General features: G+C 40.5%; 1 protein-coding gene and 1 long non-coding RNA gene across 3 annotated transcripts; both read right to left on the bottom strand.

The window, feature by feature from the left end:
• Positions 1 to 207: 207 nt before the first annotated feature.
• snx27b (sorting nexin 27b) lies at positions 208 to 13,180 on the bottom strand. 2 transcript variants are annotated; one of them, XM_034228371.1, is made up of 13 exons: positions 12,696 to 13,180; positions 9,082 to 9,313; positions 8,740 to 8,932; positions 8,473 to 8,537; positions 8,279 to 8,383; positions 8,092 to 8,170; positions 7,019 to 7,182; positions 6,831 to 6,920; positions 4,136 to 4,285; positions 3,894 to 4,022; positions 3,200 to 3,259; positions 3,050 to 3,112; positions 208 to 2,936 (listed from the first exon to the last, which is right to left on the bottom strand). In XM_034228371.1, exons 1-13 carry the CDS (start codon positions 13,013 to 13,015, stop codon positions 2,892 to 2,894), a joined length of 1,695 nt encoding a protein of 564 aa, XP_034084262.1. In that variant the 5' UTR covers positions 13,016 to 13,180; the 3' UTR covers positions 208 to 2,891. The 2 variants fall into 2 exon arrangements, with proteins under 2 accessions (XP_034084262.1, XP_034084261.1); XM_034228370.1 differs by having other exon boundaries at positions 3,064 to 3,112; positions 12,696 to 13,015.
• Positions 13,181 to 26,067: 12,887 nt separating this feature from the next.
• Positions 26,068 to 27,220, bottom strand: LOC117554090. Its single transcript, XR_004570221.1, has 3 exons — positions 27,139 to 27,220; positions 26,302 to 26,441; positions 26,068 to 26,201 (listed from the first exon to the last, which is right to left on the bottom strand). It is a non-coding gene; the product is annotated as an uncharacterized LOC117554090 (long non-coding RNA).
• Between the last annotated feature and the right edge of the window lie 433 nt (positions 27,221 to 27,653).

Genomic DNA, 27,653 nt, shown 5'->3' with positions numbered 1-27,653 from the left:
AAGACATTAGAGTTGTGGAGTGAAGGGGACAGTAACAGGAGAGAGGAAGAAAGAAAACAGACGTCAGTACAAAAGTGAGAGTGAGGGGAATAGTGGAAAATCATTTCCATAGGATTATCATCTTCCTGCTTGTGTGTAAAATCATACTTTTGGCAGTGTGTGACTCCTGCAGTTGTCTCAGGTTGCACCGAACACACCCACAAAACGTTGCATCAATAAATCGGTTTATTTAAAAGAATATGTTACAATTTATTACAGTAAGCGACGTAACCAAACAATCTCTCTGAAATTTTACATTTCAACATGTCAAAGAATCTGCGGGTTGACAATCTCCATCCTCTTCTTAGCGTGACTCTTCAAAAGCCAAACTACATCAGGTGATAAACTGAACAACAGAGATGCTCAAATGAACATATTATCTTACTAAAATAAATACTGTTAGTGACACTAAACTTTAGTCAGCATGAGAGAGAGAAAGAAGGGGGGCTTAGTGCATACTTGAAGGTGGGCAGATCAGACAATGTCAGAGGATCCACCACGTCAGATACGCTCCAGCAAGGGGACAAGAACACTGGGAAATGCTTTCAGACTTTAGGGTCGCAGGTCTCTAAATTCAAGGCTCAATACATTCATTAAACCTCCTTTACACACCCACCAGGGTCTGCTGAAGGTCATGAATCACCCAAAATGGCTTTTGTGAACAACACCATCATTATAACAAGCCCTCTGAACAAGAGCCAATCAGAATCAATCTGTGACTCTTTACTTGCACGCAGTATAGAATAATACTGTTGATAATGTCATAAGGAGCTAAATAAGGGCTAAATATGATTTAAATAATGGTTAACTGTCATTCAGCAGCATCTTATACTTATTTGATTACCTCATTTAAAACAAGAAAATAACATGAAGTTTGTCATGTGGTAATGCATAACAGTGGACACATATTTTTCATGTGATTTTAAATGAATTGATTTGGACTAAACATGAAGCAGCTTTTGAGTTAAGCAAGATCTTTTAAATTGGCTTTCTAAATGAGTTCATCATATGATAAACCAGTTAAGATGTTATGGTCGTAATATCCCAACATAACACTGGGCAATTATTAACATTTAATGTCAGCAGTTCAGAGTTTAGCGATGTAATAATGTATGATTACAAACATGTATTTAATTGTCAGCCTGAAGTCTCATTGGATCAAATAATCATGTTTATCGCTTATTTCCTCTGCGAAGAAGGTTACATTTTTGGTTCGTCAGTTTGTCAGAAAAACTACCGTCAATTTTCATATCAATTGTTTGAAGGAAGAACCCTTCACCTTCTGGATCCGGATCGTAAGGCGGATCCACACATTCATTTTCACTTATGTAAACGACCTTGGCGGAGGTCTGTTCTCTCTGAGTGTCCTTTCTGGTACATTATTATTACGTTATACTACGAATGAGAACATTAGCTGTGCTCATTTAGAGGGACATTGAATTACACTGTTTACTTCATTACACTGCAGCTGTGTGATCGGTTTTCTACCTAGCCTTTAGTTAATGTGCCGTTATCTTCATATCTGTTTAACGTTGATGAAGTGTGTAAGCTGCCCTTTTTTGCGAATAAAAATCTTCTTCCCACTTAACCTGAATCTGGAGTGCATGAGCAGTTCAACAGTACAGCGAAGTTCCAGCAACAGAAATAAATAGTGCTCCAATTAGAAAGGCCTTTTGAATTGCAGGCCTATTATAAACCCCTTGGGAGCTTTCAGGAGCAAAGTAATCAGTGCCTGTTAAAGAGCAGAAGGAGGAGAAGGACCCCTGCTGTCTCTTATGGGGAATGCATGCTCAACATATTGTACTCCACTGTCTGATCACTGCTGCTCTACAATGGTCTCAAAATATGAACATGTAGTGTTCACATAATACTATAAATACAAACAAGGTGAATGTATGGCTCTGCACACTGCACCTGTCGTCTGATGATGCAGTGGATAACAATAATGTTGTAATTCAGTCAGAAATGAATGTAAACCAATCTGCTTCTTCGGTTACATCTCCCACATTAGGGGGCTGTTAATACTGTCGGATAAAGTGCAACATTAGTCTGAAATGTAAAGTCGTTCCTGCTTGTGTCAAGTCATCACAGCTATGTCTCTGAATGAAAAAAAACTATTTTACAACGTGTCCACTTTCTCTCTCTCTCTTCTGTCACATTACAATGTTAATAGGTTTGTTTTATAAATGCAAACTGGTCAACAAATCAATGAAAATGTTTGTATGCGACATAATTAAACGATGACTTACATTCTGAGGGCCTCACTCTGGTCGGACCCTTGCCTTTTGGGGCCCGCAGCACGCATTAACATGCACAAACACACCTGCACGCTAACAACTGGCCGTAAATGGACACACTGAGTCTTCCTGTGGTCAACCCTCAGTCTCGCTGATCAGTGTTATCTGTGTTCCCCTTTGCGAGCACTAACACTTTTCCTTGTTAGTCCCACAATATTTCCTTATTCACTCCAGCTTGCTCTTCCCGGTAGGACTACTTCAGAGGAGGCTAACAACCTCCCCACGTACAAGTCACATTCCACTTCAAGTCCCGGCCAATAAGAAGAAGGCCTGCATGAATCCAAGTCTGGACAGAGTTCTGCTTATGCGTGATTATGGTGCGCTGGATTCAAGAGTTCTGGTTCACGTGTCTGTAGCTTTTTATATTTCGGTTTATTCGATTTGTTTATTTGCAGGTGCTTGTTGGTTTGCATGTATCGGGGGTAGCTTTTAGGTTGTAGCTGATGAAGTGTAAAGGATGACCAGGTAGTTAATAGCTGAGCGTAGCTGGGTCCGGGGCTAGATGAGGGCCGGTGGCGGTAGCGGTGTTGAGTTAAGAGGTAACAATCTCCCTCCCTAGGTGCCTCCATCCCTTCTGTGCCTCAGCAGCTGGAAAATATTCTGAAACAGAAAGAGCATTCAGGAGGAAGACACACTCCGTAAACAAAAACACAGAGGAATTCACCCAGGCTATTGATGAATCATATACTGGACAGAGGCAGGCAAAGCCTTACCTTGCCACACATACCATCTTTACTGCAGTTCTTATTGTCCTTGTCTGTAGCCTCCTCTTCCACCTGTAGAAACACACACATTGCAGGTGTGAGTGAAGCACCCAATGGCTTGTAATAAAACACATTACAATGTTTGTAGATGGTCCTTACCTCCTTCCTCCACTTCAGCTCACAGAAGACTCTCTCGAAGCACTCATGCATGTAGTTAAACTGGACATCGGCCACGCAAAGCAAATACAAAGAGAGAAACAAACATTTAGATTTGATATGGTTTACATATTTCTCTTGAGAGGAATGGTTTGATATAAGGTTAAAGACAGCAGCTGGTTAGCTTAGCAAGCTTTGCTCCGTCCAATGGCAAGAACAAAATACACCAACCAGCGCCTGTAAGTCTCACTAATCTACGTTATGTTTAATCATGACAAAAACTGAACCGTCAAACGTAAATGTACAGTTTTAGGGAGTTATGCGCTACTTCTTGGCTAGAACCTTAAACTTCCTAGAGTCTCCGCTTGTTGCCAGGCAACCGCTCACAGCCAATGAGTAGCATAGTGTAACCGGCCAACACTTTTGTTTTTCGATTAAACAAATGAGAGATGAGCTTTAGATGTGCTGGTAGACACATCCATTCATTTTGTCTAATCTTTATGCTGAGCTAAGTAAACCGGCTGCAGTAGATTCATATTGATGAGAAGATATTTCCTTAAATATCACATTTTGCCCGTGAGTTATAGTTCAAGAAAAACAATTAATTGATTGTTTTTATTTCTCTAGGAGCTGTAATTTGACTGGTATAAGATGAGGGCTATTAGCATATGCAAATGAATGTGCGTGCGATACTCACATAGGGTGTAAATATCTTGACCCATCGTGGTTTCTTCTCTCCTCGTGCATATTCAAAGCAGAAGGCCATGCCCTCTTCATCTGTGTCCCACCGCTGCATCTCACCCCAGTCAAATGCAATCACCTGGTTCTGGAACAATATTAAGGCTTTAGAACACTCACTCCCTTATACATGCAAAATATGTCTATTTACACACACACACACACACACACACACACACACAAACAAACAGTTGCCCTTGCCTCGAGTGTCCCTTCCTCGGTGCAGGCGTGCAGCTTGAAGTGGTGAATGCTGATGGCCGTGATGACATGGCCTTTACGTCGCGAGTCGCAGGAACAGTGTGGGAATAGGATCTCATTGTATCCCTCGCAACCCCTTAACAAACTCAGATACTGAGAAAGAAAGAGGACAGAAGAGACAAGTATGTTTTAACTATATATTACAATTAGTGGTGCACGATAATTATCGGCCCGATAATTATCGGCCCGATAATTATCGGTCCGATATTAGGAATTATGACGTCATCCCGATAAACCCGATACCAGTATTAATAGACCCGATAATATACAATATATTTTTTGGGTTAAAAAAAGAAAAAAATACTGCGGTGTGGGTGGATTGGGATGAGGGGCGCTTGTTTTTCACTCGGCTCCTCCCGTTTTGCCAGTACTGTGGTATTAGTGGTTTAGAAAGAGGGGAGTTTTTCACAAATCCAGCGCTCCCTTCTCATGCCTGGCTGTGACGTAAATGGTGTGCGACCGTGAAGCCAGGACAGTAAACAAACATGTCGCCGGTGGTATGGGACTATTTCAAAGTTTCAGAGTTAGATAGTTCGCTTGCTATTTGTATTAACAAATGCAATGCAGAAGTTCAACGAGGAGGGAAAAAGGCAACGAGCTATAATACTTCCAACCTGATTAGTCACCTGAAACATCGCCATCGCTACGATGGTATGTTAAAAGCGTACGAAGACGCCTGCGCTGCTAAACTAGCGGCGAATCCAAAGCCAGCTGCAAAGGCACCGGGGCTTTTACCTATCGACGAGGCTTTTGAAAAAGGCAAGAAGTTTGCCAGAGACGACCCCAGGGCTAAAACGATCTCTAACTTCATCATAGAAATGATGGCGCTTGACGAGAGTCAAAACTGTTCTTGGCTTTGTTTTGTTCATAGTAGTAATGCTGGGTAACACCTGGGTAAAACAGAGTCCATTCTCTTCGGTTCGAAACATAATCTCAGCAAATCCGACGACTTCTCAGTTGCAGTGGGTGACATTATTGTCACAAGTAAGAAGGAAATTACATACCTAGGATCTATTCTTGAGGCAAACCTCTCCTGTGACAAAATGGCATCCAATGTAATAAAAAAAGTCAATCAAAGAACTAGATTCCTATACCGGATCTCCTCTCTGGTAAACAAAAACACCCTGAAAACTCTGGCAGGAGCACTCATTCAAGGGTACTATGACTATGCTTGCACGTCATGGTACCATAGCACCTCCAAGGCGCTAAAAATAAAACTTCAAACATCGCAAAATAAACTGGTCAGACTACTGCTTGACCTTTCATCTAGAACCCACCTCACCTCTGCCCACTTTGACAACCTAGGATGGCTTAGAGTAGACGACAGAGTACAGCTACTTGCAATGGGCCTGGTCTACAAGATCCACTACACCTCTATGGTACCCATGTACATGTCAAAATTCTTCCCAAAGGTCAAGGAATACCATGATCATAACACCAGAGGGAGCTCCACAAATCATGTGAAACCCAGATTTGGCACAAAAAAGGGGGAATACACGTTTCGCAATTATGCCACATCAAGGTGGAACGCTCTTCCCACAACTGTAAAGGAAAGTAAAACTATACTTACCTTCAAAACCTCTCTTAAAGAGCACCTTCGGGGGAGAGCATTGCAAAACTGGCCCCGGTAATGGTACAAATCTCAACCTGTCGTTCAATGGACAGCTTCCCCCCCCCCCCATCTATGTATATACTCGCATTTTAGACTCTGTTACTAACTGTATATCTGTAGACTTGGTATGTCTTAAATGTCCGGTTAGGATGTATTAGAACGAAATCTAAAATGAAAATTGTAAACAAGCAATCTGTATGTAAAAAAACCACCTGTATGTAAATTGTAAATAAGCCATCTGTATGTCAAATATGTCTTAAATGACATGATGAATTGGAAATGGGGGACCCTGATGTAAACAAGACGAAAGTCTTTCTCTGGTCTGCATCCCCTTAACAATTGTATGTTTTGAGCTGTACTGTACTGTACCCAATATACAAGCTGTTAATAAACTTTTCAATCAATCAATCAATGCTCATGTCATTTGCTCACTACTAGTCTTTTTCTTACCACCAGGTGTGCAAAAACTACAGGTACATTTAATATATATATATATATATATATTATATTATTATCGGTATCGGTCTTGAGAAGCAGGAAGTTATCGGTTTCGGTTTCAAAAAACCAATATCGTGCATCCCTAATTACAATATGTACTTCTTCAACTGACTGAAGTTTAGATGCAGGATGCACCTTCAGATGTTTAACTCTAACTAAGCTTAATCAACCAAATGCAGAGAACATTCACTCACTTGATTTATTTGCTGAAGCCCAACTGATCTGAAAATCGGTAATGAGTATTTACTAGCTGGGCGAGGTTAAATCTCTCCAGAGCAGGTTCATTTATTTATGTTTTTTAGAAAAACTCAATATTTCCAAATCTAGACTCTCCCTGTAAACTGAGGGAAATGTGTGCCTTTTGCGCTTACACACATTTAAAGGAGACTGATCAGGTGAGAGAGGGAATGGTAATAGCCACACTTCGTAATTACTATAATAAGTAACTCTATCTGTCTATCTGACAGCAAGTTCCCCAGGAGCAGTAGAGAGGAGCTGTTTGGTGTCTGGTGAATGTGAGAGACTGACCATAGACATCTTCTTCTGCTCCGCCAGCTTCTGCAGCTGGTAGGACTTCTGCTCTGCTTTGACGAAACCTTTCTTCACATCATCAGCAGCCTGCAAAGGAATGAACAAATAGGGGAAACTGTTCAAACAAACCCACAAAAAACTGATTCATACACATGCTGAAAAGGTAAAAAGACATATGCACACACCTGGTGAAAGAAGTAGTTGACAGCAAGCTGGTTGTCATTGAGCAGAATCTCCTCTTCAGTAGTGAAGAGCCACTTTCTCAGGGTGAGGCAGGTTCCTGGGATGGCTGAGGTATAGTTCTGTACGTAGAGCTTGTGAGGGAACTCGTTGGGGGCAAGCTTTCGCACTGAGAGAGAGAGAGAGAGAGAGAGAGAGAGAGAGAGAGAGAGAGAGAGAGAGATCCTGTTCTTATGTGTCTGAGAAAAACTGTTGAGCTGTCACCTTTGCTTTTGAAATCTTGTAACTATTCTGCACCCAGAGTAAAGATAAAATAGCATTTAGTGACAAATAAGTAATATGATACATGTTCTGAATAGTACTCTCATCTTGTTGATAAAGTGGAAATTAAAAATTAAAATAAGAGCAAGAGTTGTTACAGAGGTGAGAAGGACCAATGATTTACAGTGAAAGTCCAAATGACCAATTATTGGTCAATCAGGGTAACAACTCTGGATATACATTACAGCATTAAAAGTAAGGAAATATATATACTCTTTAAAATTGTTACATTTTGAAAAGGTGAAAAGTTGAGAGGGGATTTATCATCGTGTTGTTGCTCCAAGAAGAATACTAGCTGGTGCCTTTGGTCTGAATTGGAAATGAAAGTGTAAGACTTTTGAAAAACACGGATGTTCCTGCCCACGACTGAGAGGTACAAAATACTTTCTAATTTCTAGGGAGGAAGAAATAATACTAAACTCCTGAGACATGTACGCAAAACTCTCTCTTGAATTCACTGCTATTGTACTGCTGCTTCTGCAGAGCACAACATTCATAGAGAATACATGCAGTGGTGCTGCATAGGTTGAACATTCTTCTGTTATACAGTAGATTTATTTAGCTGCTTGAAATATCTAAATTATCGTCATACCAAACTAGCCTTGAGAAGGTGAGGATTGGTTGAAGTGACATCTGAACATTCTTGCACAAAGACCTTCTAAGATATTTGGCTGTTTTAGTCAAAACATGGGAACATTTTCAGTGTAGAAAGGAGCATGCACAAAAACTAAAAGCTCAAATGCACGTTCTTACTAACCGAAGGTGTGGTTGATGACCTCAAACAGAGCGAAGTAGCTGGCTGTTACACTGTCCATCCCTACTTTCATAACCACAGCCTGAATAGGAAAGACGGAGAGAGACAAAGTCAGAGAAGGTGAAGAAACAAAACTGATAGGGCCCTGGTTATAATGCGTAACCGTTTTCAGGCCTGTGTGTGTTTTTACCTGGTACACCTGGTCTGTAGTGGAGTTTTTACGAACTCTGGCGGTTAGCGTAGTTTTGTCGGGCATGGCTATTCTTAACTCCACATCAGACACGCCATTATAGTTCTATGTAATAGGAAGGAGAGACAAACTGCACATGAGAAACAGGCAAATGACCACAAAAAGAAACAACCGTGTTTTTTTATTTATTTTACCTCATCTGATTCAGACAGGAACTCCTGCATGATGTCACTCTCGCCAATTACCCGTACAGAGCACACTGCAAGCAAGAGATATAAGAAGGCGACCGTTTTTTATATGGAATAACAGCGGTCATGCAATGGCACAAACCATGTACTTATGGACTCTGGGGTGGACAGTATGTCTTCCAGACCTTTCCACACTTTTTATCCCAGTATTTAAGTTTACAACAGGATGATACTGATTACTACTTTCTATCTTAACATTTCATTTTCTCTGACCTTTCTCTAGGTATTCCTCAAGACCCCTGCGTCGCGCGTCCAGCTGCTGCTCCGACAGTGAAAAAGGCCATTTCCCGGGCAGTTTTGGGAACGTAAAGTTGGCAAATTCCCTCTTCAGATTTTGGTGTAAGATCACAAACTCACGGTAACGCTTAGAGCATAGCTGTCGGCCCGCCATGTATACATTATATACCTGAAAGAGAATGCAGAGAGTTGGAATATAAAACACAATGGCAGAAGTTGAAGACAAATCCTCCTGCCGTATGAGCTGTCACTTGAGCTGCCAAGTGTTCTCAATATTCTCATTTAGCCATCTACGAAGCCATCCACAAGTGCACCCACCACAAACTTTTCCTGGTTGAGCTCGGTGTGTTTGTAGCTCGGGACAGAGATGGGGACAGCCTGCTTGTCGGAGTAGTCATAGCAGGACAGGGCTGAAACGTCGTCTCCGGGATCAAGGCACTCGGCCTCCTGGGGCGGGACGGACAGCACGGCCAGCACCAGCTCCCTCTCTCCGGCCCGGATCAGGTCCACCACCTGCTTGTGGGTCGCTCCCTCTACATTTACACCATTTCTGTTGGAAAGCAAGAGGAAGAGATGTAGACTATTGTAAAGCTTCTTTCTTTGTATTAATGCAGACAGAGCATTATTTACTACTTCAGTGTTTCCCCTAGGTTTACTGCTTTGAGAGAGAGGAGCTGTGGATTATTGTTATTGATTAATGCATCGGTGTTTCTTAGGGTCAAAAACACTAAACTCACAACTCAAAATGAAAGCGTTAGTCGTTTTAATAAAAGAGCACATGTTCAATGTGAAAAGTGAGAGTAGTTATAGATTATTTGCAATTTGGTGCAATATATATATATTAAAAAATAATTTAAAAAAAGAATATATATTCTTTTTTAAACACCTTGAATTTCAGGGGGGGTGCGGGGCTCCGTTGGCGGGGCGCAGCGCTCCTCCAAGACAATGGTAGGGGAAACACTGCTACTTGCTTACATTATTCAACGTTTACTAAGAGAACTACTTACATTGTTAGTGTGTATGGCACATTATGCGGCACATATGATAACATTATGTAAATAATTCAGCACCTCTTAAATCACTTTTATTTATTTCCGTTCTCACTTCTTCTGTCTCATTTCTTCAACTGCATACATTTTTTCGAAAAAGGCATCAGGTTAATATGGCTGTTGTTTGGCCATGATAGTCGTGTGGAAACCTGATATTGGGACAGCCCTACATATCTCTAGAAATATATCGCATAGAACACGAGTTTTGAATGAAATGACAGAAAAGAAAATCAAGTGAAACAGCTTCTGTTTATGTGTGGCAGACGGAGAGAGGCTATGGCCTTAAAGCCACTCTTGACTCAAATCTTCCCCCGGAGGGAATAACACTTTTGGGTTATGTCTTTAGCACAGCTGAGCATGAGTAACACTGGGTGTGTGCCTTTTGGCAGGCATGATTATGACTGTTGTGCTCCTGACTAATGGCTTACTTTACTCAAAACTAAAGAAAGCGTTGTATAAATATCATATCAGTAAGTTACATTATTATGTGCTTTATATTCTGTGCAAATGTAATGAACAGTTTCAACTTAAACAACAGCTAACACAAATGAGCTTGAATACATTGACCTATTCTTTTCTTTAAACTTGTTTTACAACAGACAGAAACCAACAAATTACTGAAATGTCAATATAATGTTAATTTGCATAACCTGAGTGCAACCCGGTTATACTTTGGGCAACATCTTAATCACTATTTGTGTGGCATACATCTGTTAGTAAAAGCTGGCCTTGGTGTTCTCATATGAAGCTTCCTCTTTGAGTCTTGCCAGATAGGGCATTGTTAGATTTCTTGTTACACTTTGCACTTATGTAAAAAGTCTTCTTTCTCTGTTTCCACATTTCCTTATAAAGACCAAACATTTCCAACATTCATTCAGGGATGTAACTGTATGCAAAATGTTCATATGATATAGATCACATCATTGGTGCAAAAAATAACATTATTATTATTATTATTATTATAGCCTCACTAGGGACAACAGTGCATAGACAAATGAGAAAATAAGTAATAAAAACAGTCATCTGAGTAATACACAAACAATTCATCACATTGCTGCAAGAATCTGTAAATGTAGTACTCCCAAGTGCCTGCTGATTTGCATTATAACATAGAACCTGTGTCGGATAGACGATCTGTTATGTCAGCATGGCACGACTTATGATGACAGGGTGACACACTGCCAACGCTCTATAATACCTAATAACTCAATGCAAAAGATAACTTCACAGCAGCATGCGACTAAATCAAGAAAACCTTCTGAGCCAGGTGCGCAAAAGATGATTATTGAGGTGGAAATAAGAAAAGAACAAAAGGGGAGGGACACAAATAAAACTATATGTATTTATTCTGCAGGTGTAGTAGAAGAAACCCATGTCTCCTTCTACACAACATACAGACTAAGCATTTTGGCAGACTAAGACTATATAATAAGCAGCTGCATGATCTAGGGCTCTCTGCTCTTGCATTATCAGCACTTTCTGGGCATATTTAGCTTTTGAGAGACATTTTCCTGTGTGTCATATTTATTTCGTATAAATAATTCAAGGATAGAGTCATTTTTATATATATATATATCTCTGCTGAAGATTAGAGTGTTTTATATGTATGTATGCCACAATGATATACAGTAGAACAGGAAACACTATACATTTGCTTTATCATCGAGCAAAAGGCCCAAAAAGTTTTCTTGTACTATTGATTATTTATTCTGCATCAAAGACTCAGGACGCAGGAGTTGTTTGTAAATGTGCAAAGAAGTATTGATGGAGAAAAGCGGAAAAGAGGCTCTATACCACTGCAGCTTATCTGCAGGTACTTCATCGTTTGCTTACTGAGATATTGTGAACATACTATGCCTTGAAAGAAGGGAGCAATGCTCTATGTGTTGAGACTTAGTCATATCTGGGCCTGCCTTATCTACTGCATTATGAGGCACAGGAGAGGACAGTACCCTTCAAATAATAATGCTAGTAAAGTATCAAATGTTAAAGCCTACTAGTGCATGGATAGTAACCAAACCATTACTTTCAGTGAACAAAGCCAATTGTATAAGGGGGTGACATATAAAAGGGATTTGTATCCAAAAATGCATAAACATACATCCACAAAATAATGGGGTCAACAAACTGCCAGGTTACTGAAAGCCATCCATTAACAAAGCAGTGTGCAAAAACCAGCCAATGGGACACAGGGTTTTAGAGAAGGGAAGCCAATCAGAATTGAACTGAAAGCATCCCTCCCTTTCTGCATCACCTTTTTCCACACAGACACACACACTGAAGTGCCAGTACTGATGCTGAGCTGTGTGCTCCTCTCCATAGCAACAGAACAGAGCCTAACATAAGTAAGCAGTCTCCATGCATACTAACATCACACTATCCTGAATGCAGCAGCACACATCAGTGCTCACTGATAGTAACACCAATGTGTGGTTAACTGACCAACTCACCTTCATGATCAATTCTAGCAAAGCAGGCTATGGCTATTGGATGTAGTGTGTTATGCAGAGAGACATACTGCATCTGGTTCCATTGATATTCATGTGTAGCTAAAAGGAGTGACTAGAGAATAACTTGGCATGCTGTGGATGATTAGGTTTCAGTATGCCGGGAATTCCTAATGATCCCTGGGCTTTTTTCTGTCTGACACACAGACATCCTTTCATGAGGATGAACGGTGGCTCTGCCCTGCAAGACCAGCATGATAGTGCACGATCACACAGGATTTTAGGTGATTCTCTTAGTAACGTTAAATATAAATTAAATGATGCTCATTGGTCCTGCTTGTCTCCATTTTCATTAACAATCATTTTGAGATGCAACAGTCATGTGTACGTTACCCAAAAACATGCAGTCGGTTAAGCTAATATAGCAGCCACTTACACTTCGAGAATCCTGTCGCCCTTGGAAATACCGGCTCTGTCGGCGGCTCCTCCCGGTAGGACAGCACTGACATGTTGCAGGGGAGCGTACAGTTCTCCGTTAATGCTCCGAAGTTGCCCACCTTCACTGACTTGTCCCCGAACATTAAAGCCATATCCCGAGTCAGACTTCACTATCTGCACAAGCCGTGGGCCTGAAGTAACGGTGGTTGCCTGGCAGCTGCCCGGCGTAACGTTACCGCTACCGGAGCCGTTACGCGAAGAAGGGTGAGGTAACGGAGGGACCGACGAACAAATTCCCTCTCCCTCGACGTCCGTCATTTTTCTATACTCTTTGTATCATTCACTCCAATTCTGCTAACGATAAATATCCAATAAACATTAGCTTGTAGTAGCAGGCTAATCAGCTTGGCTAGCTAACTGACCGAGATCTCCGGAAAGAGCCGACAGAGTCCGATTATTCGCGAGCGCGCGCCCCAGGATGTGTTCCATGTGGGTCAGACTCCTTTCCGCGTGCGGTGAGTTTCCTTTCCTGTTTAGGCCATATAATCAGTGGTTTAAAGTAGGTATATTTACTCAAGTACTGAACTTAAGTACAATTTTGAGGGACTTGTACTTTACTTGAATATTTATATTTACATGTATGTATAGACTCCTATTTGGCCACTTAACATTCTCTGCATAATTTTGCTGTAAAAAAATGCTGAACATTGATAACTTGCAAATTGGTCCTGCTACAAAATCTCTACTATTTTTGTTCTACTTTGTTTCTTATTGCACTATTTTTATTTATTTAAAAAATGTGAGACAAATAATAATACAATAAGAAAAATTATGCAGAGAATGTTAACTTATGTTACTACTGTTTTGCTTCTTTCCTAAAAACAATAATTAGAACAATCAATGAATATATCAAACAAAATAGACTAGAATATAAAGAGAGATTCCTTAGTCATTTTATAAACTCTTTAGCCTTGCTGTGAAAAACCCTGACAGATACCAGGCATGCATGTACCTATCAATACCTGCATGCCTGTCAGGGTTTTTACATGTAGTCATTTACTTTGTACTGGGATGCACCCTGCGAGGCCAAATGTGCTAGTTTGACTAGCGAAGGATATTATTCTGAAACTTAAATTTGATATTGGCCCTGAAGAAAAAACAACGTTTATAAAGTGTGTCACGTACAAACAGAAAAATAACCAACGCAATAACAAAAAGGAAAGTTCACTGCAGTCAAGATATTGAAACATAAATGAATGAAATCAATGAATACAAGCAGAACACGTAAAGTAAACATGTTAATAATATAAAAGTTATTAAAATACATTTTTGAAAGTGTTTCAAAAGAGTACACTGAGGTACACTCAGGGCTCTGTTCTTGGTCCCCTCCTCTTCTCCCTGTACACAAACTCGCTCGGATCAGTCATTAGCCCGCATGGTTTTTCATACCACTGCTACGCTGACGACACCCAATTAATTCTGTCCTTTCCCCGCTCAGAGACCCAGGTCGTCGCACGCATCTCTGCTTATCTAGCTGACATCTCTCAGTGGATGTCTGCTCATCACCTCAAGCTCAACCTTGACAAGACTGAGCTGCTCTTCCTTCCGGGAAAAGATTGTCCCACTCTTGACCTAACAATCAACATCGGCACCTCAGTTGTTTCCCCGACTCAGACTGCAAGGAATCTGGGTGTGACCCTAGATAACAACCTGTCCTTCACTGCAAACATCGCTGCTACAACCCATTGCTGCAGATACACGCTTTACAACATCAGGAAGATACGTCCCCAGCTGACACAGAAAGCGACGCAGGTTCTGGTCCAGGCTCTCGTCATCTCACGCCTAGACTACTGCAACTCCCTCCTGGCTGGTCTACTTGCATGTGCCATCCGACCTCTGCAGCTCACCCAGAATGCAGCGGCTCGTCTGGTCTTCAACCTTCCTAAATTTTCCCACACCACTCCGCTCCTCCGCTCCCTTCACTGGCTTCCGGTAACTGCTAGAATCCACTTCAAGACACTGGTACTTGCGTACCATGCAGTGAATGAATCTGGCCCTTCGTACATCCAGGACATGGTTAAACCGTACACCCCAGCGCGTGCACTACGCTCTGCATCAGCCAAACGACTCGTTGCGCCCTCGCTGCGAGGGGGACCCAAGTTCCCATCAGCAAAAACACGTGGGTTTGCTATCCTGGCTCCAAGATGGTGGAATGAGCTCCCCATTGACATCAGGACAGCAGATAGCTTGCACATCTTCCGGTGCAAACTGAAAACTCATCTCTTTCGACTCCACTTCGAGCGATAGATTTATTAACAAAGCACTTATATACTAATAAAGGACTGGCTTATCTAAAGCCAGTTGAGTAGCACTTGAAATGTTTGGCTCTATGAAACCTGATGTACTTATATGATTCTGTTTTCTTCAAGGTTGTGTCTTCCTGGTCGAATGTACTTATTGTAAGTCGCTTTGGATAAAAGCGTCAGCTAAATGCAATATAATAATAATAATATAATAATAGCATTTGTGTCCCTATTCAGACTTGGTGTAATTATGAATATTATCTAAGGTAATTAACTCCTCTGTTAAATAAATTGTGAGCCATAGTTAGTATGTAGCCTACAAGGTTGTTGGAAACACAGTGGCCTGTTGCAACACTCTCACTCCCTAAGCGTCCAGGGGCGACGTTTGGTCAGTGTCCGTGGCGTCCAGTTGTGACGCTCCTAGGCTCCTTCAGCGTCATAAAGGGACGCAAATAGCTTTCAACTGATTGCAATGTATTCCCATCTGCGGCGGGATTTGACGCTCATGGAAGCACGGCATTCGTTTGTGTCGGCTGCCCTTAAAGGCAATGTGAGCGTCCATTCCCATTGGATAACGGAGAATTGTACATCCGGAAGTAAGTATTCCTCTTACTGTCGATTGATTTTACAGTGATATCTGCACTACTCGTCGACTAAAAAACACCAGATTATCCTTGTTAATTACACAACATTGATTGGTTTAAATTGTGTGCAATGCTTTTGTATTTTTCCCCTTCGATTCGGAGAAACAAATATTTTTTCGGAGTAAAGGATGGCAGAAGACACTACACTACCCAGAATCCCCAGCTATCGTTTGGACTACACCATGTGCTCTCTTTGACAAACCCCCCGAGGGTTACGCCGATTCTCGAACAGCACTTGAAATGGGATGGAACCACGGCAGACTGTCCACAACTGGATTCGAACGGGTCCACCACGTCCCCCCCTCCCCCACCACGTCCCCAGAACTACACATGCTGGCTATTCTGTTTCGCAACATGTTCTCTATCTATGGCACGTCTCTACTGGGAGTTGTAGTTTTAAAAGACGTTTTCGTATTTCCCATAATAAGAAGTTGCCAGTATTAAACTGTGTACATCCCTGGAGGTTTAGGGGATAGGAAACACTCAAATTTAAAACATATAATTAATAAATGGGTGAAAATGGCTTGTGCCCATAATGGGCAGCATTAATATATACACACATGCCAGCTAAGGTCAGAAGAGCTTTATTTAACAGCTGGTCTTATGTTTGTGACCCCTGTTGTTAATTGATAACATTACATTACATTACATTAATTGATAAGCCTAAAACATGCACTTGTCAAGGTTCAGAGGCACATTTTGCAAATATGGCAGTAGCCATCGATCAGCTTAAGATAATATATACTTTATTGATCCCAAGTTGGAACATTTGCGTTACATCAGCACGTGTAACAGTTGTAAATATGCAGTGGTGTTTATTTGTAAATCATTTAGTAAAATCACACAAATTCTGTGTTTTATATTTAACAATTCTGTGTTCTTTATTTATTGATTGTTCAATACCTGACAAGGCCGGAGATGAAATATCTACATACATCTTATAAGAGTATAATACATTATGTATAATATCAGTTAAAATAAGTGCTTCAACATAGTTAACATTGCTGGAGGTATGCACAAATATTGATAGATGTCTTGTAATGCACTATTGAGGAACCTGCGACCCAAGGTTTTCATTCAATGCAGAACTACACCATAGTTATGTAGGCCTATATGATATGTCAATAAACCTTAGAACATCTTGAAATCTTGAAAGGGATGTGCAAAATAGTCATTATATATAGTCTTTAATTAACTATTAGTAGAGAATAACGAGTAATGAATATACTTTATAGGGATCCTATTAATATCTAATAATAAAAATAATGAAATTCAATAACATGCTTTAACCACTAAGTGTCCCTTTATATCAGCTGTGCACCTTTATGGTGTAAATACAGCCTATCTACGAATTGGATCAAATATAAAAGTCAGCCGAATTAGTGTTGATACTGCAAGGAGACGTATTGTGTGAAAATAAATGTAAGACGTTGTTTAATGGCTGATCTATTCATGATCCACGTCACGTTTTCAGTTCCTCATGTTTGTCTAGAAGTCTTCTCATCAGGGCTCAATAAATACAGAACTACGGCAGATATGTAATATTTAATGCAGCCGAACCGTGTATTACAATGCCGTTATGTGATGACTTTCAAAGAGAAAAGCAAGCACACTCGGGATAAAGTATTATTTAAAAAAATAAAAATGTTTTCGGTCTGTTTCCGGTATTTGTTAATGACGATGTGCTGTGAAATGTGAGACTGGAATTGCACAGGGGAAAATAACGTAGGCTATCTTTAGATGCGGATTTTGTTAAACTAATATGTTTGCGCTGTGGACCAACACTATACATTGACGGGGAAGAGGGGGTAGCAATAAAGATAACACCATTAAACAGTTACACAACATAACAGAAATAATATCGATAGCAGCGTCCCTAACAACCACCTTGGTAACAATGAAAACGTCGCGATTTCCTGAAGTAATCTTCGTAATAACTAGCAAACTAAAGATCATGTACATCCACTGCACACATAATCTGAAATAACAACTCATATTTCTCGCATCAAATGACATCAAAACGCATTTTAATGGCCAAACTAACTTTAAAATAGGCATTTTCCACCGAGAATAAAACGAAGTTCGGCCATGTTTTCTTTTTCTGCAGGGAGAAATTTGAAGATCACGTGACTTTAGAGGCTTCTCAATACTCAAATTTCCCCTCCTCGACTCCTCGGTCCTCCGGTAGTGACCCAGAAATGAATTTCAGCGCGCCATTTTGAAGGACGTCTCATTTCTCTAAATGCACACCGAGGACCGAGCATCGAGCGTCGAGGAGGCTCTCTGGAGGAGCTATAACCGAGGATACACTGATGGTTCCTCCACAGCTCCTCCACGGATGCATTTCCGGGAACGGTGGAGGCGTGACGCACGGCCGGACTTATCTCAGCCAATGACAGCTATGCATGCATCCCCTGGATATTATTTTAGAAACTGCTTTCATCGCGTCGCGATGTTTCCAGAGAGAACAACTGTAAGGTCCATGCAGAACGCAGAGCAGTGTGTATAATATATATCACTCAGTATAACAGGCCTACTCTCTTTATTTGCTTTAGTTTAGTAGATATCTACAAACAAAGAGTCGATATTTTTCTAAGACCATTGCTTCACATAATAAAATACACAACGGCTTATGCTTTAGGAGCTGTAGGTGTGTGTGGTACAGTGTGTAGGTGTGTGTTGTAGAGTGCGTAAATGCGGCGGACAGACGGGTCTCAGTTGGTTTGGTGTCCTCTGCTTACTTGTAATAGGCCTACTTGTAAATACAACTTTTGGCCCGTAATTTCAATTCCCCATTTCAGCGACCAGAGAGAGGGGGGGATATATCCAGTCTCTGATTGTGTTACGTTATTATGAGAGTGCTCTCATACTTTAAATTGTATATATTTATATAAATATATTTGTGTGTGTGTGTCCGCATCTGTAGCCTGTTATTGTCTCATTATACCCCACTCAATGAATTCAAAGTAAATATGTGGGGGAACAATGTTCAGCTGATCTAACAGAGATACAGCGCTATGACAAACACTCGACAGCTGATGCAGCTGTTGCCACGTAATAATGAACGGACGTCTCTTTAAAATGACAGCTCAGAGGAGAGGAGTTCTCATTTCTTTAAACGTCTGCTGCTTCCCCTCCTCTCTCCTCGGTTCCCCTCCTCGGTCCTCCGCTCGCATCTCCTGTGGGCGGGTCTAAGTCTCGAGGAGGGGAACCGAAGAGGGGAGTCGAGGAGGGGAAATTTGAGTATTGAGAAGCCTCTATAGACGCCAGCCATTGGAATCTATGGTGAAAAAAAACGGGGTTTGTCAAACAGAGCACATGGTGTAGTCCAAACGATAGCTGGGGATTCTGGGTAGTGTAGTGTCTTCTGCCATCCTTTACTCCGAAAAAATATTTGTTTCTCCGAATCGAAGGGGAAAAATACAAAAGCATTGCACACAATTTAAACCAATCAATGTGTAATTAACAAGGATAATCTGGTGTTTTTTAGTCGATGAGTAGTGCAGATATCACTGTAAAATCAATCGACAGTAAGAGGAATACTTACTTCCAGGTGTACAATTCTCCGTTATCCAATGGGAATGGACGCTCACATTGCCTTTAAGGGCAGCGACACAAACGAATGCCCTGCTTCCATGAGTGTCAAATTCCGCCGCAGATGGGAATACATTGCAATCAGTTGAAAGCTATTTGCGTCCCTTTATGACGCTGAAGGAGCCTAGGAGCGTCACAACTGGACGCCACGGACACTGACCAAACGTCGCTCCTGGACGCTTAGGGAGTGAGAGTGTGTTGCCTATTCTAATGCTGATGGTTGCTGGCTTGTTTAGGATTATAAACCATGCTGGTTATTTTTGGTATTTCATCTATTTCATTACTCATTGTTACATAGAGTTTGGAGAATATGTATCCGACCTCTTTTTGTAATTGCCTTTTTCTCCTCTTAATAAGATCATTGTTAGTCTTTTAAAATGACTCATCTCGTTTTCACCTTATAAGCTCTCTCAAAGGCTGGTACTCTATAAATAACTTTTACCTGCAGGGTCTCAGCTTTACTGCAAGGGCAACTTTTATTATAAAACATCATCCTTTCGAGAGTTTTCTTATAGGTTTGTCACAAGGTAAAAGTCTTTGTACCAGGAAGCTTTATGAATACACCCTCTGACATTGTGTAAGCTTTTCCGGAGACAACAAATAAAGAAAAAAGAAAAAACCAGGGCGTGGGTGCTTGAAAAGTGGGTGTGTCAACCTCTCTATATAAACCAAGGTGTCCGTGATCTCTTCACAAATCCTACTCTTCCATCCGTTCTACCTACTCAGGCTTTCATTGAATTTGGTAAGTGAACATTTTTCTTTAAGTCCATTTAGACATTACATTGCATTACATTATATTGCATTTAGCTGACGCTTTTATCCAAAGCGACTTACAATAAGTGCATTCGACCAAGAAGATACAAACTTGAAGAAAACAGAATCATATAAGTACATCAGGTTTCATAGAGCCAAAACATTTCAAGTGCTACTCAACTGGCTTTAGATAAGCCAGCCCTTTATTAGTATATAAGTGCTTTGTTAGTTATTTTATTGCTCGAAGTGGAGTCGAAAGAGATGTGTTTTCAGTCTGCGCCGGAATGAATCATTAACCATTGTGCATTTTAATTGTCTAAATAGTTGATATCTAAAATGTAGCATTATGTTTTATTAGTGCTATGTATAGGATTTAAATGTCAATGCATAGAAAGATTATAGCAATTCTCTGATTTGCATATTATAGTGACATTCATCAAAATTGTGGGAATTCTGTCAATTTGAAAATGCAAAGTTGTTTGAAAAGTCATATAGAAGGTAGGAGAAACTGAGATGAATTGAAGGAGGAACAACAAGTAAAGGAGTCTGGAAATCAGACTAGATGTGTTTGGTTACCTTGAATTGTTTTGGAAAGATGCAGAATTGCCTACCACACCAAATCACTAATGAGCTTTTCTGTTGCCCCACCCAAACATGACTTTATCATGTCTGTTGTTCAAAACCAAGGGTACATTTAGTAATTACCCCTTAAAGAAAAGATGAGCAAGATTTTATCGCACCGTTTTAAAATAATCAGTAATGTTCACAAGACAAATGATGGTTGGGCAGTAAGAATCTTGATCCTAGCACGCTCCAAGAATTCATTTATAAATAAATAAACCATGAACTTCACAGTCAACAGTATTTTTTTCATTTCAGCAAACATGGGCATGATTGAAAAACAACTGAAAGTATTGAAGACCACCTTCGATAAGTATGCTGGAAAAGACAGAGACAAAGATTCAATGAGCAAGGCAGAACTTGCTGATTTGCTCCGCGAGGAGATTCCTGAAATGGCCGTAAGTAAAAAGATGAAGCACTATTGTAATATAGATCTGTTTATGCCTCTGTTTATGTTTTAAAATCGAATACAAACTTCTGTGGACTTTATCTCTTTAGGGGGACAAAAAACAGTTAGACCAATTCTTCGCCAGCCTGGATGGGGACAAGGATGGAAAAGTTTCTTTCCCAGAGTTTGTCCAGTTTGCAGCAACCTTAATGTTGTTGTACGTCGCATTCTAATTTGGGAACATTGCCTCAGAATTCTTTGCCTTAAGGTTATCTCTATAAAATGTAGAAAGTACATGTCATTATTATGTGTTCTGAAGAAACACAGATAATATCATTGATGGGTACTTATGTTAGCTTAAAGAACCTGAAAGGTGCTGTCTTTGAGCATAAATCATTGATTTTTTAATATCAGCTAACTAACAACTAACAAAAATAAATGTTGTCACATTGTATAATTGTTTGTGTGTGTTATTAAACCAAAGACATATGGTGAGAACTCCTACAGTCAGCCCTCTCTTTAAAATGCGCATACTCTGAAATGCGCATACTCTGAAATGCCATAGAACATGTAAGGTAAAAGGTCGAAAGGTACGTACACAAAACAAGAATACAAATATCAGCCATATAGTAAAAAAACATATACAATACAAAAGCAACAATCTGCAAACTTCAGAACGCTAAGAGAAGAGGTGGGGTTTGAGACTTAAGCTCAGAGAGGTAGGGTGCAGCAGCTCAGAGAGGTAGGGTGCAGCAGCTCAGAGAGGTGGGGTGCAGCAGCTCAGAGAGGTAGGGTGCAGCAGCTCAGAGAGGTAGGGTGCAGCAGCTCAGAGAGGTAGGGTGCAGCAGCTCAGAGAGGTGGGGTGCAGCAGCTCAGAGAGGTGGGGTGTAGCAGCTCAGAGAGGTGGGGTGTAGCAGCTCAGAGAGGTGGGGTGCAGCATCTCAGAGAGGTAGGGTGCAGCAGCTCAGAGAGGTAGGGTGCAGCAGCTCAGAGAGGTGGGGTGTAGCAGCTCAGAGAGGTGGGGTGTAGCAGCTCAGAGAGGTGGGGTGCAGCATCTCAGAGAGGTGGGGTGCAGCATCTCAGAGAGGTAGGGTGCAGCAGCTCAGAGAGGTAGGGTGCAGCAGCTCAGAGAGGTGGGGTGTAGCAGCTCAGAGAGGTGGGGTGCAGCAGCTCAGAGAGGTAGGGTGCAGCAGCTCAGAGAGGTAGGGTGCAGCAGCTCAGAGAGGTGGGGTGTAGCAGCTCAGAGAGGTGGGGTGTAGCAGCTCAGAGAGGTGGGGTGTAGCAGCTCAGAGAGGTGGGGTGTAGCAGCTCAGAGAGGTGGGGTATAGCAGCTCAGAGAGGTAGGGTGTAGCAGCTCAGAGAGGTAGGGTGTAGCAGCTCAGAGAGGTGGGGTGTAGCAGCTCAGAGAGGTAGGGTGCAGCAGCTCAGAGAGGTAGGGTGCAGCAGCTCAGAGAGGTGGGGTGTAGCAGCTCAGAGAGGTGGGGTGTAGCAGCTCAGAGAGGTGGGGTATAGCGGCTCAGAGAGGTGGGGCGTAGCGGCTCAGAGGTAGGTGTAGCAGCTCAGAGAGGTAGGGTGTAGCAGCTCAGAGAGGTGGGGTGTAGCAGCTCAGAGAGGTGGGGTGTAGCAGCTCAGAGAGGTGGGGTGCAGCCAGGCCATTGAGGGATTTAAAGGTAAATAAAAGAGTTTTTAAATGAATCCTACAATGTATGGTTTACAGGTTGAATTATTCCTTTTATGGCCACTAATGGCACTTTTTTTTAATTTTTTATAACTCTGCCGCTTCTATTAAGCATGCTGAACATGACAGCAACATTACTTTCCAGCAAGGAACCAAATAAAGAAACTGGATTTGATTGAAATAGATAAATGTAATTACAGTGAATATAACTACTATGTCCACCTAATATCAATTCAAACACCATGACACAATTACATCAGATTAATGATAAAAAACCTAGAGGACATTATTAGTGCGAATGCATTCCACTATAGTACTTAAATTATTTATTATTCCCCTTATTTCAGCCAATACTTTGGCACTCCATAACTTCAGCTTATTTTCAGCTACAGAAACCATTCAAATATTAAACTATTCAGCCTGTTCAGGAATCGATGGGAAACCTTCAACTTTTTCAAAATATGTTATACTTTTTAAAATATTCAGCTTTTTAAAGTCTTTTTTTAACATGGAAGTCATTGCAATGCACAGTTGAGTATTTTCTTGCATTTAAATAACTGTTTCAATGTGTTCCAGTCAGGCTTTCGTCCAAACCACAGCACTGAGACTGCTCTTGTAAAGGTCTTCAATGACATCCACTTAAACCCAGACAGTGGCAGAACTTCAGTGTTAGTATTATTAGATCTCAGTGCTGCGTTTGACACTGTTGACCACAACATATTACTAGACCGACAAGAAAACTGGGTGGGACTTTCGGAAACAGTTCTGAATTGGTTTGAATCCTACTTAAAGGACAGCAACAACTTTGTTTCTATAGGTAAATACACATCTGAGTTGACAAATATGACATGTGGGGTTCCTCAAGGCTCCATCTTGGGGCCTCTTCTCTTTAACATCTACATGCTACCACTGGCTCAGATAGTGAAAAACAACAAAATAAGTTACCATAGCTATGCGGATGACACACACATTTACGTAACAATTTCACCAGGAGACTATGCTCCCATTCAAACACTGAGTAAGTGCATTGAACAAATCAATGACTGGATGTGTCAGAACTTTCTCCAATTAAACAAAGATAAAACTGAGGTAATGGTTTTTGGAGCCAAGGCAGAACGTTTAAAAGTTAGCGCTGAGCTTCAGTCTGCAATGTTCAAAACAACAGATAAAGCCAGAAATCTAGGTGTAGTCATGGACTCTGACCTGAGTTTCAACCGTCACATTAAAACAGTTACTAAATCAGCCTACTATCACCTAAAGAATATATCTAGGATTAAAAGACTAATGTCACAGCAGGATTTGGAAAAGCTTGTCCATGCTTTTATCTTCAGTAGACTCGACTACTGCAATGGTGTCTTCACAGGTCTCACAAAAAAATCTATTAGGAAGCTGCAGCTGATTCAGAACGCCGCTGCTCGAGTCCTCACTAACACTAAGAAAGTGGATCACATCACTCCTGTTCTGAAGTCTTTACACTGGCTTCCTGTGTGTCAAAGAATAGATTTCAAAATACTGCTGCTGGTTTATAAAGCTTTGAATGGTTTAGGCCCAAAATACATTTCTGACCTACTGCTAAATTATGAACCATCCAGATCTCTCAGGTCTTCAGGGACTGGTCAGCTTTCTGTCCCCAGAGTCAGAACTAAACATGGAGAAGCAGCGTTCAGTTATTATGCTCCAAATATCTGGAACAAACTCCCAGAAACCTGCAGGTCCGCTGCAACTCTTAGTACTTTTAAATCCAGGCTGAAGACTTTTCTTTTTGTCACTGCTTTTAATTGAACTATTCACATCTTAAACTGCACTGTAACTTTTATCCATGTATTTTTTATTTTAATGTTTATTTTATTATCTTTTCTTTTTAATGACTGATTTTAAATGCCATTTTCTTAATGTCTTTCATTTTTTGTAAAGCACTTTGAATTGCCTTGTGTTGAAAGGTGCTATATAAATAAACTTGCCTTGCCTTACTTTTAAAGTATATTCCACTTCAGCAAAACTAGTTTGGACATAAAGCCTCTAGACATGGTCTCAAGGTAATGGAATAATGTAGCACCTGTGTTAGCTTTTCACATTCACCAAATATTTTTAAATGAAAGCCATTATATTTTATGAATTGACCAATTAACCAACCTTCTGGGCATCTGGGACCTCAGGGAAGTTGCCCACATTACAGACTATGACATCATAAAATCGAGTGTTTTCTCCAAACAACAATTGAAAAACCCAGATACCAGACGGTTTACTATCACATATGAAAATATAAAACAGCAGTTTTATACAACTCAGAAGTTGGTCGTGAAAACAAAAGTTTGCCATTCATTTGAAAGATGACATGAATCAATTATTTGATGTTCATAATAGTAAATTACCTTTCTCTTGACCACTAGAAAAAGCGTTAGCATAGTTGAATTGCTTCCAGTTCAGTCATTATAATTCGGCAGTTAAAATGCGAGGGGTCCCAAACCTATGGCCTAACAGGGAGAAATGATCTACTCGTGACCCATTATCTCAGGTCGTGGCCTATATGGGCATGACTTTTGAATTTGTAAACATCTATTAGTTAAAAATCTCTTACATATCTGAATAGGTGGACTATGTAATATGTCACAATACATTTAAAAAACGTCACACAGAAATAGGGTTGAATATTTGTGTTTCTTATTTTTCTATATTTGTACTATATGGCTGATATTTGTATTCCTGTTTATTTGGTGTTCTTACTGTACCTTTATTTATTTGTTGTTTTGTGAGCTGCACTGTGTAATTTTTTATTTATCTGTACAGAAATTTTAGGATAGATCTCTTAATTAGGAGCCAAGAGATATTATTTTAACATATTCTATGGCATTTCAGAGTATGCTCTAAATAATATTTTAAAATGCATTTTAAAGAGAGGGCTGTCCACCAAAACCACCCGCTTCAAAAAAAGCTTCTTCCCCTTTGCAATACGGACACTAAATGGACTCTAAATAACCCCAATGAACAATCACAATCCATAACACCTTGAACTTTATGTATATATGTCATGATGTATGTATTTGCCCTGTGCTGTGTGTTGTACTTTTTATTGTATGGAACCAGCTGTAATAATCTACACTGAATACGAATTCCACCAGCCTGGCTGTGTGGTCATTAAAGATTCTAATCTAAAAGTTCTCACCATGTCTCTTTAGTTTAATAACACACACAATTATAAAATGTAACAACATTTATTTTTGTTAGTTAACATCTGTCAATCAATGATTTATAGCACCTTTCAGGTTCTTTAAAGCTAACGTAAGAACCCATCAATGATATTATCGTTGTTTCTTCAGAACACATAATAATGACATGAACTTTCTAGATTTTCTAGAGATAACCTTAAGGCAAAGAATTCTGAGGCAATGTTCCCAAATTACATTTGGCTCATCATCATCAACAGCAAGGTTGCTGCAAACTGGACAAACTCTGGGAAAGAAACTTTTCCATCCTTGTCCGCATCCAGGCCGGTGAAGAATGCGTCCAACTGTTTTTTGTCCCCCTAAAGAGATAAAGTCCACAGAAGTTTGTATTAGATTTTAAAACATAAACAGAGGCATACACAGATCTATATTACAATAGTGCTTCATCTTTTTACTTACGGCCATTCCAGGAAACTCCTCGCGGAGCAAATCAGCAAGTTCTGCCTTGCTCATTGAACCTTTGTCTGCGTCTTTTCCAGCATACTTATCGAAGGTGGTCTTCAATACTTTCAGTTGTTCTTCAAGCATGGCCATGGTTACTGAAATGAAAAAAATACTGTTGGCTGTGTAGTTCAGTGTTTATTTATTTATAAAGGATTCTTGGAGCGTGCTAGGATCAAGATTCTTACTGCCGTTGGGCAGTAAGAATCTTGATCCTAGCACGCTTCATCATTAGTCTTGTGAATTAGTCACGCTCCATCATTAGTCTTGTGAACATTACTGATTATTTTAAAAAACGGTGCGATAAAGTCTTGCTCATATGTTGCCTTCTCATCTTTTCTTTAAGGGGTAATTACTAAATGTACCCTTGGTTTTGAACAACAGACATGATAAAGTCATGTTTGGGTGGGGCAACAGAAAAGTTCATTAGTGATTTGGTGTGGTAGGCAATTTTGCATCTTTCCAAAACAATTCAAGGCAACCAAACACATCTAGTCTGATTTCCAGACTCCTTTACTTGTTGTTCCTCCTTCAATTCATCTCAGTTTCTCCTACCTTCTATATGACTTTTCAAACAACTTTGCATTTTCAAATTGACAGAATTCCCACAATTTGATGAATGTCACTATAATATGTAAATCAGAGAATTGCTATAATCTTTCTATGCATTGACATTTAAATCCTATACACAGCACTAATAAAACATAATGCTACATTTTAGATATCAACTATTTAGACAATTCAAATGCACAATGGTTAATGTCTAAATGGACTTAAAGAAAAATGTTCACTTACCAAATTCAATGAACGCTTGAGTTCAAGCTTAGAGAGGATGGAAGAGTAGGATTTGTGAAGAGATCACGGACACCTTGGTTTATATAGAGAGGTTGTGTTACATGTGCCGCAGTTGGTGCTTGTGTGTGTGTCTCTCTCTCTCTCCCTGATTGTCTCCAGGTGCAGCCTCTCCCCCAGGTGCTCCCAATCCCCAATCAGGGCCTCCTTAAAGGACCTGAGGAAGGCTGCAGTGGCCTCTCTCCTTCTCCTCTGGCTGCATGTCTCTGTCGCTGCGTGAGGCCTGTGTTTTTGTGAATTGTTAGGAGATGTGCTCCAGTTTACCTTTTTGTGTATTCTTTAATTTAGTCACTTTATTTTAGAAGGAAGTTGTTCTTAGTTACTTTAAAGTGAACCTATCATGCTATATTTGAAACATATATTGTAGGGCCATACCTAGTGATGGTGAGGTGAAGCCTTATGAAGCTTTGAAGCTTTCCAGCCAATTGGTTCGCAAAAGGGTTCATCTCATGAGGCTT

This window comes from Gymnodraco acuticeps, unplaced genomic scaffold (assembly GCF_902827175.1).
Source record: "Gymnodraco acuticeps unplaced genomic scaffold, fGymAcu1.1, whole genome shotgun sequence".
NCBI lineage: Eukaryota > Metazoa > Chordata > Actinopteri > Perciformes > Bathydraconidae > Gymnodraco > Gymnodraco acuticeps.
Note: the sequence above shows the minus strand (reverse complement) of the source record. Positions and strands in the feature narration are given on the sequence as shown.

Bases quoted from the DNA above. Each gene is read 5' to 3' on its own strand.
- snx27b (XM_034228370.1), bottom strand. From the start codon at position 13,015: ATGACGGACGTCGAGGGAGAGGGAATTTGTTCGTCGGTCCCTCCGTTA. The intron at 9,314-12,695 runs GTAAGTGGCTGC...GCTTTCCAACAG, and splicing joins GGCGACAGGATTCTCGAAGT to AAATGGTGTAAATGTAGAGG. The intron at 8,933-9,081 runs GTGGGTGCACTT...ATTCTCTTTCAG, and splicing joins TCAACCAGGAAAAGTTTGTG to GTATATAATGTATACATGGC.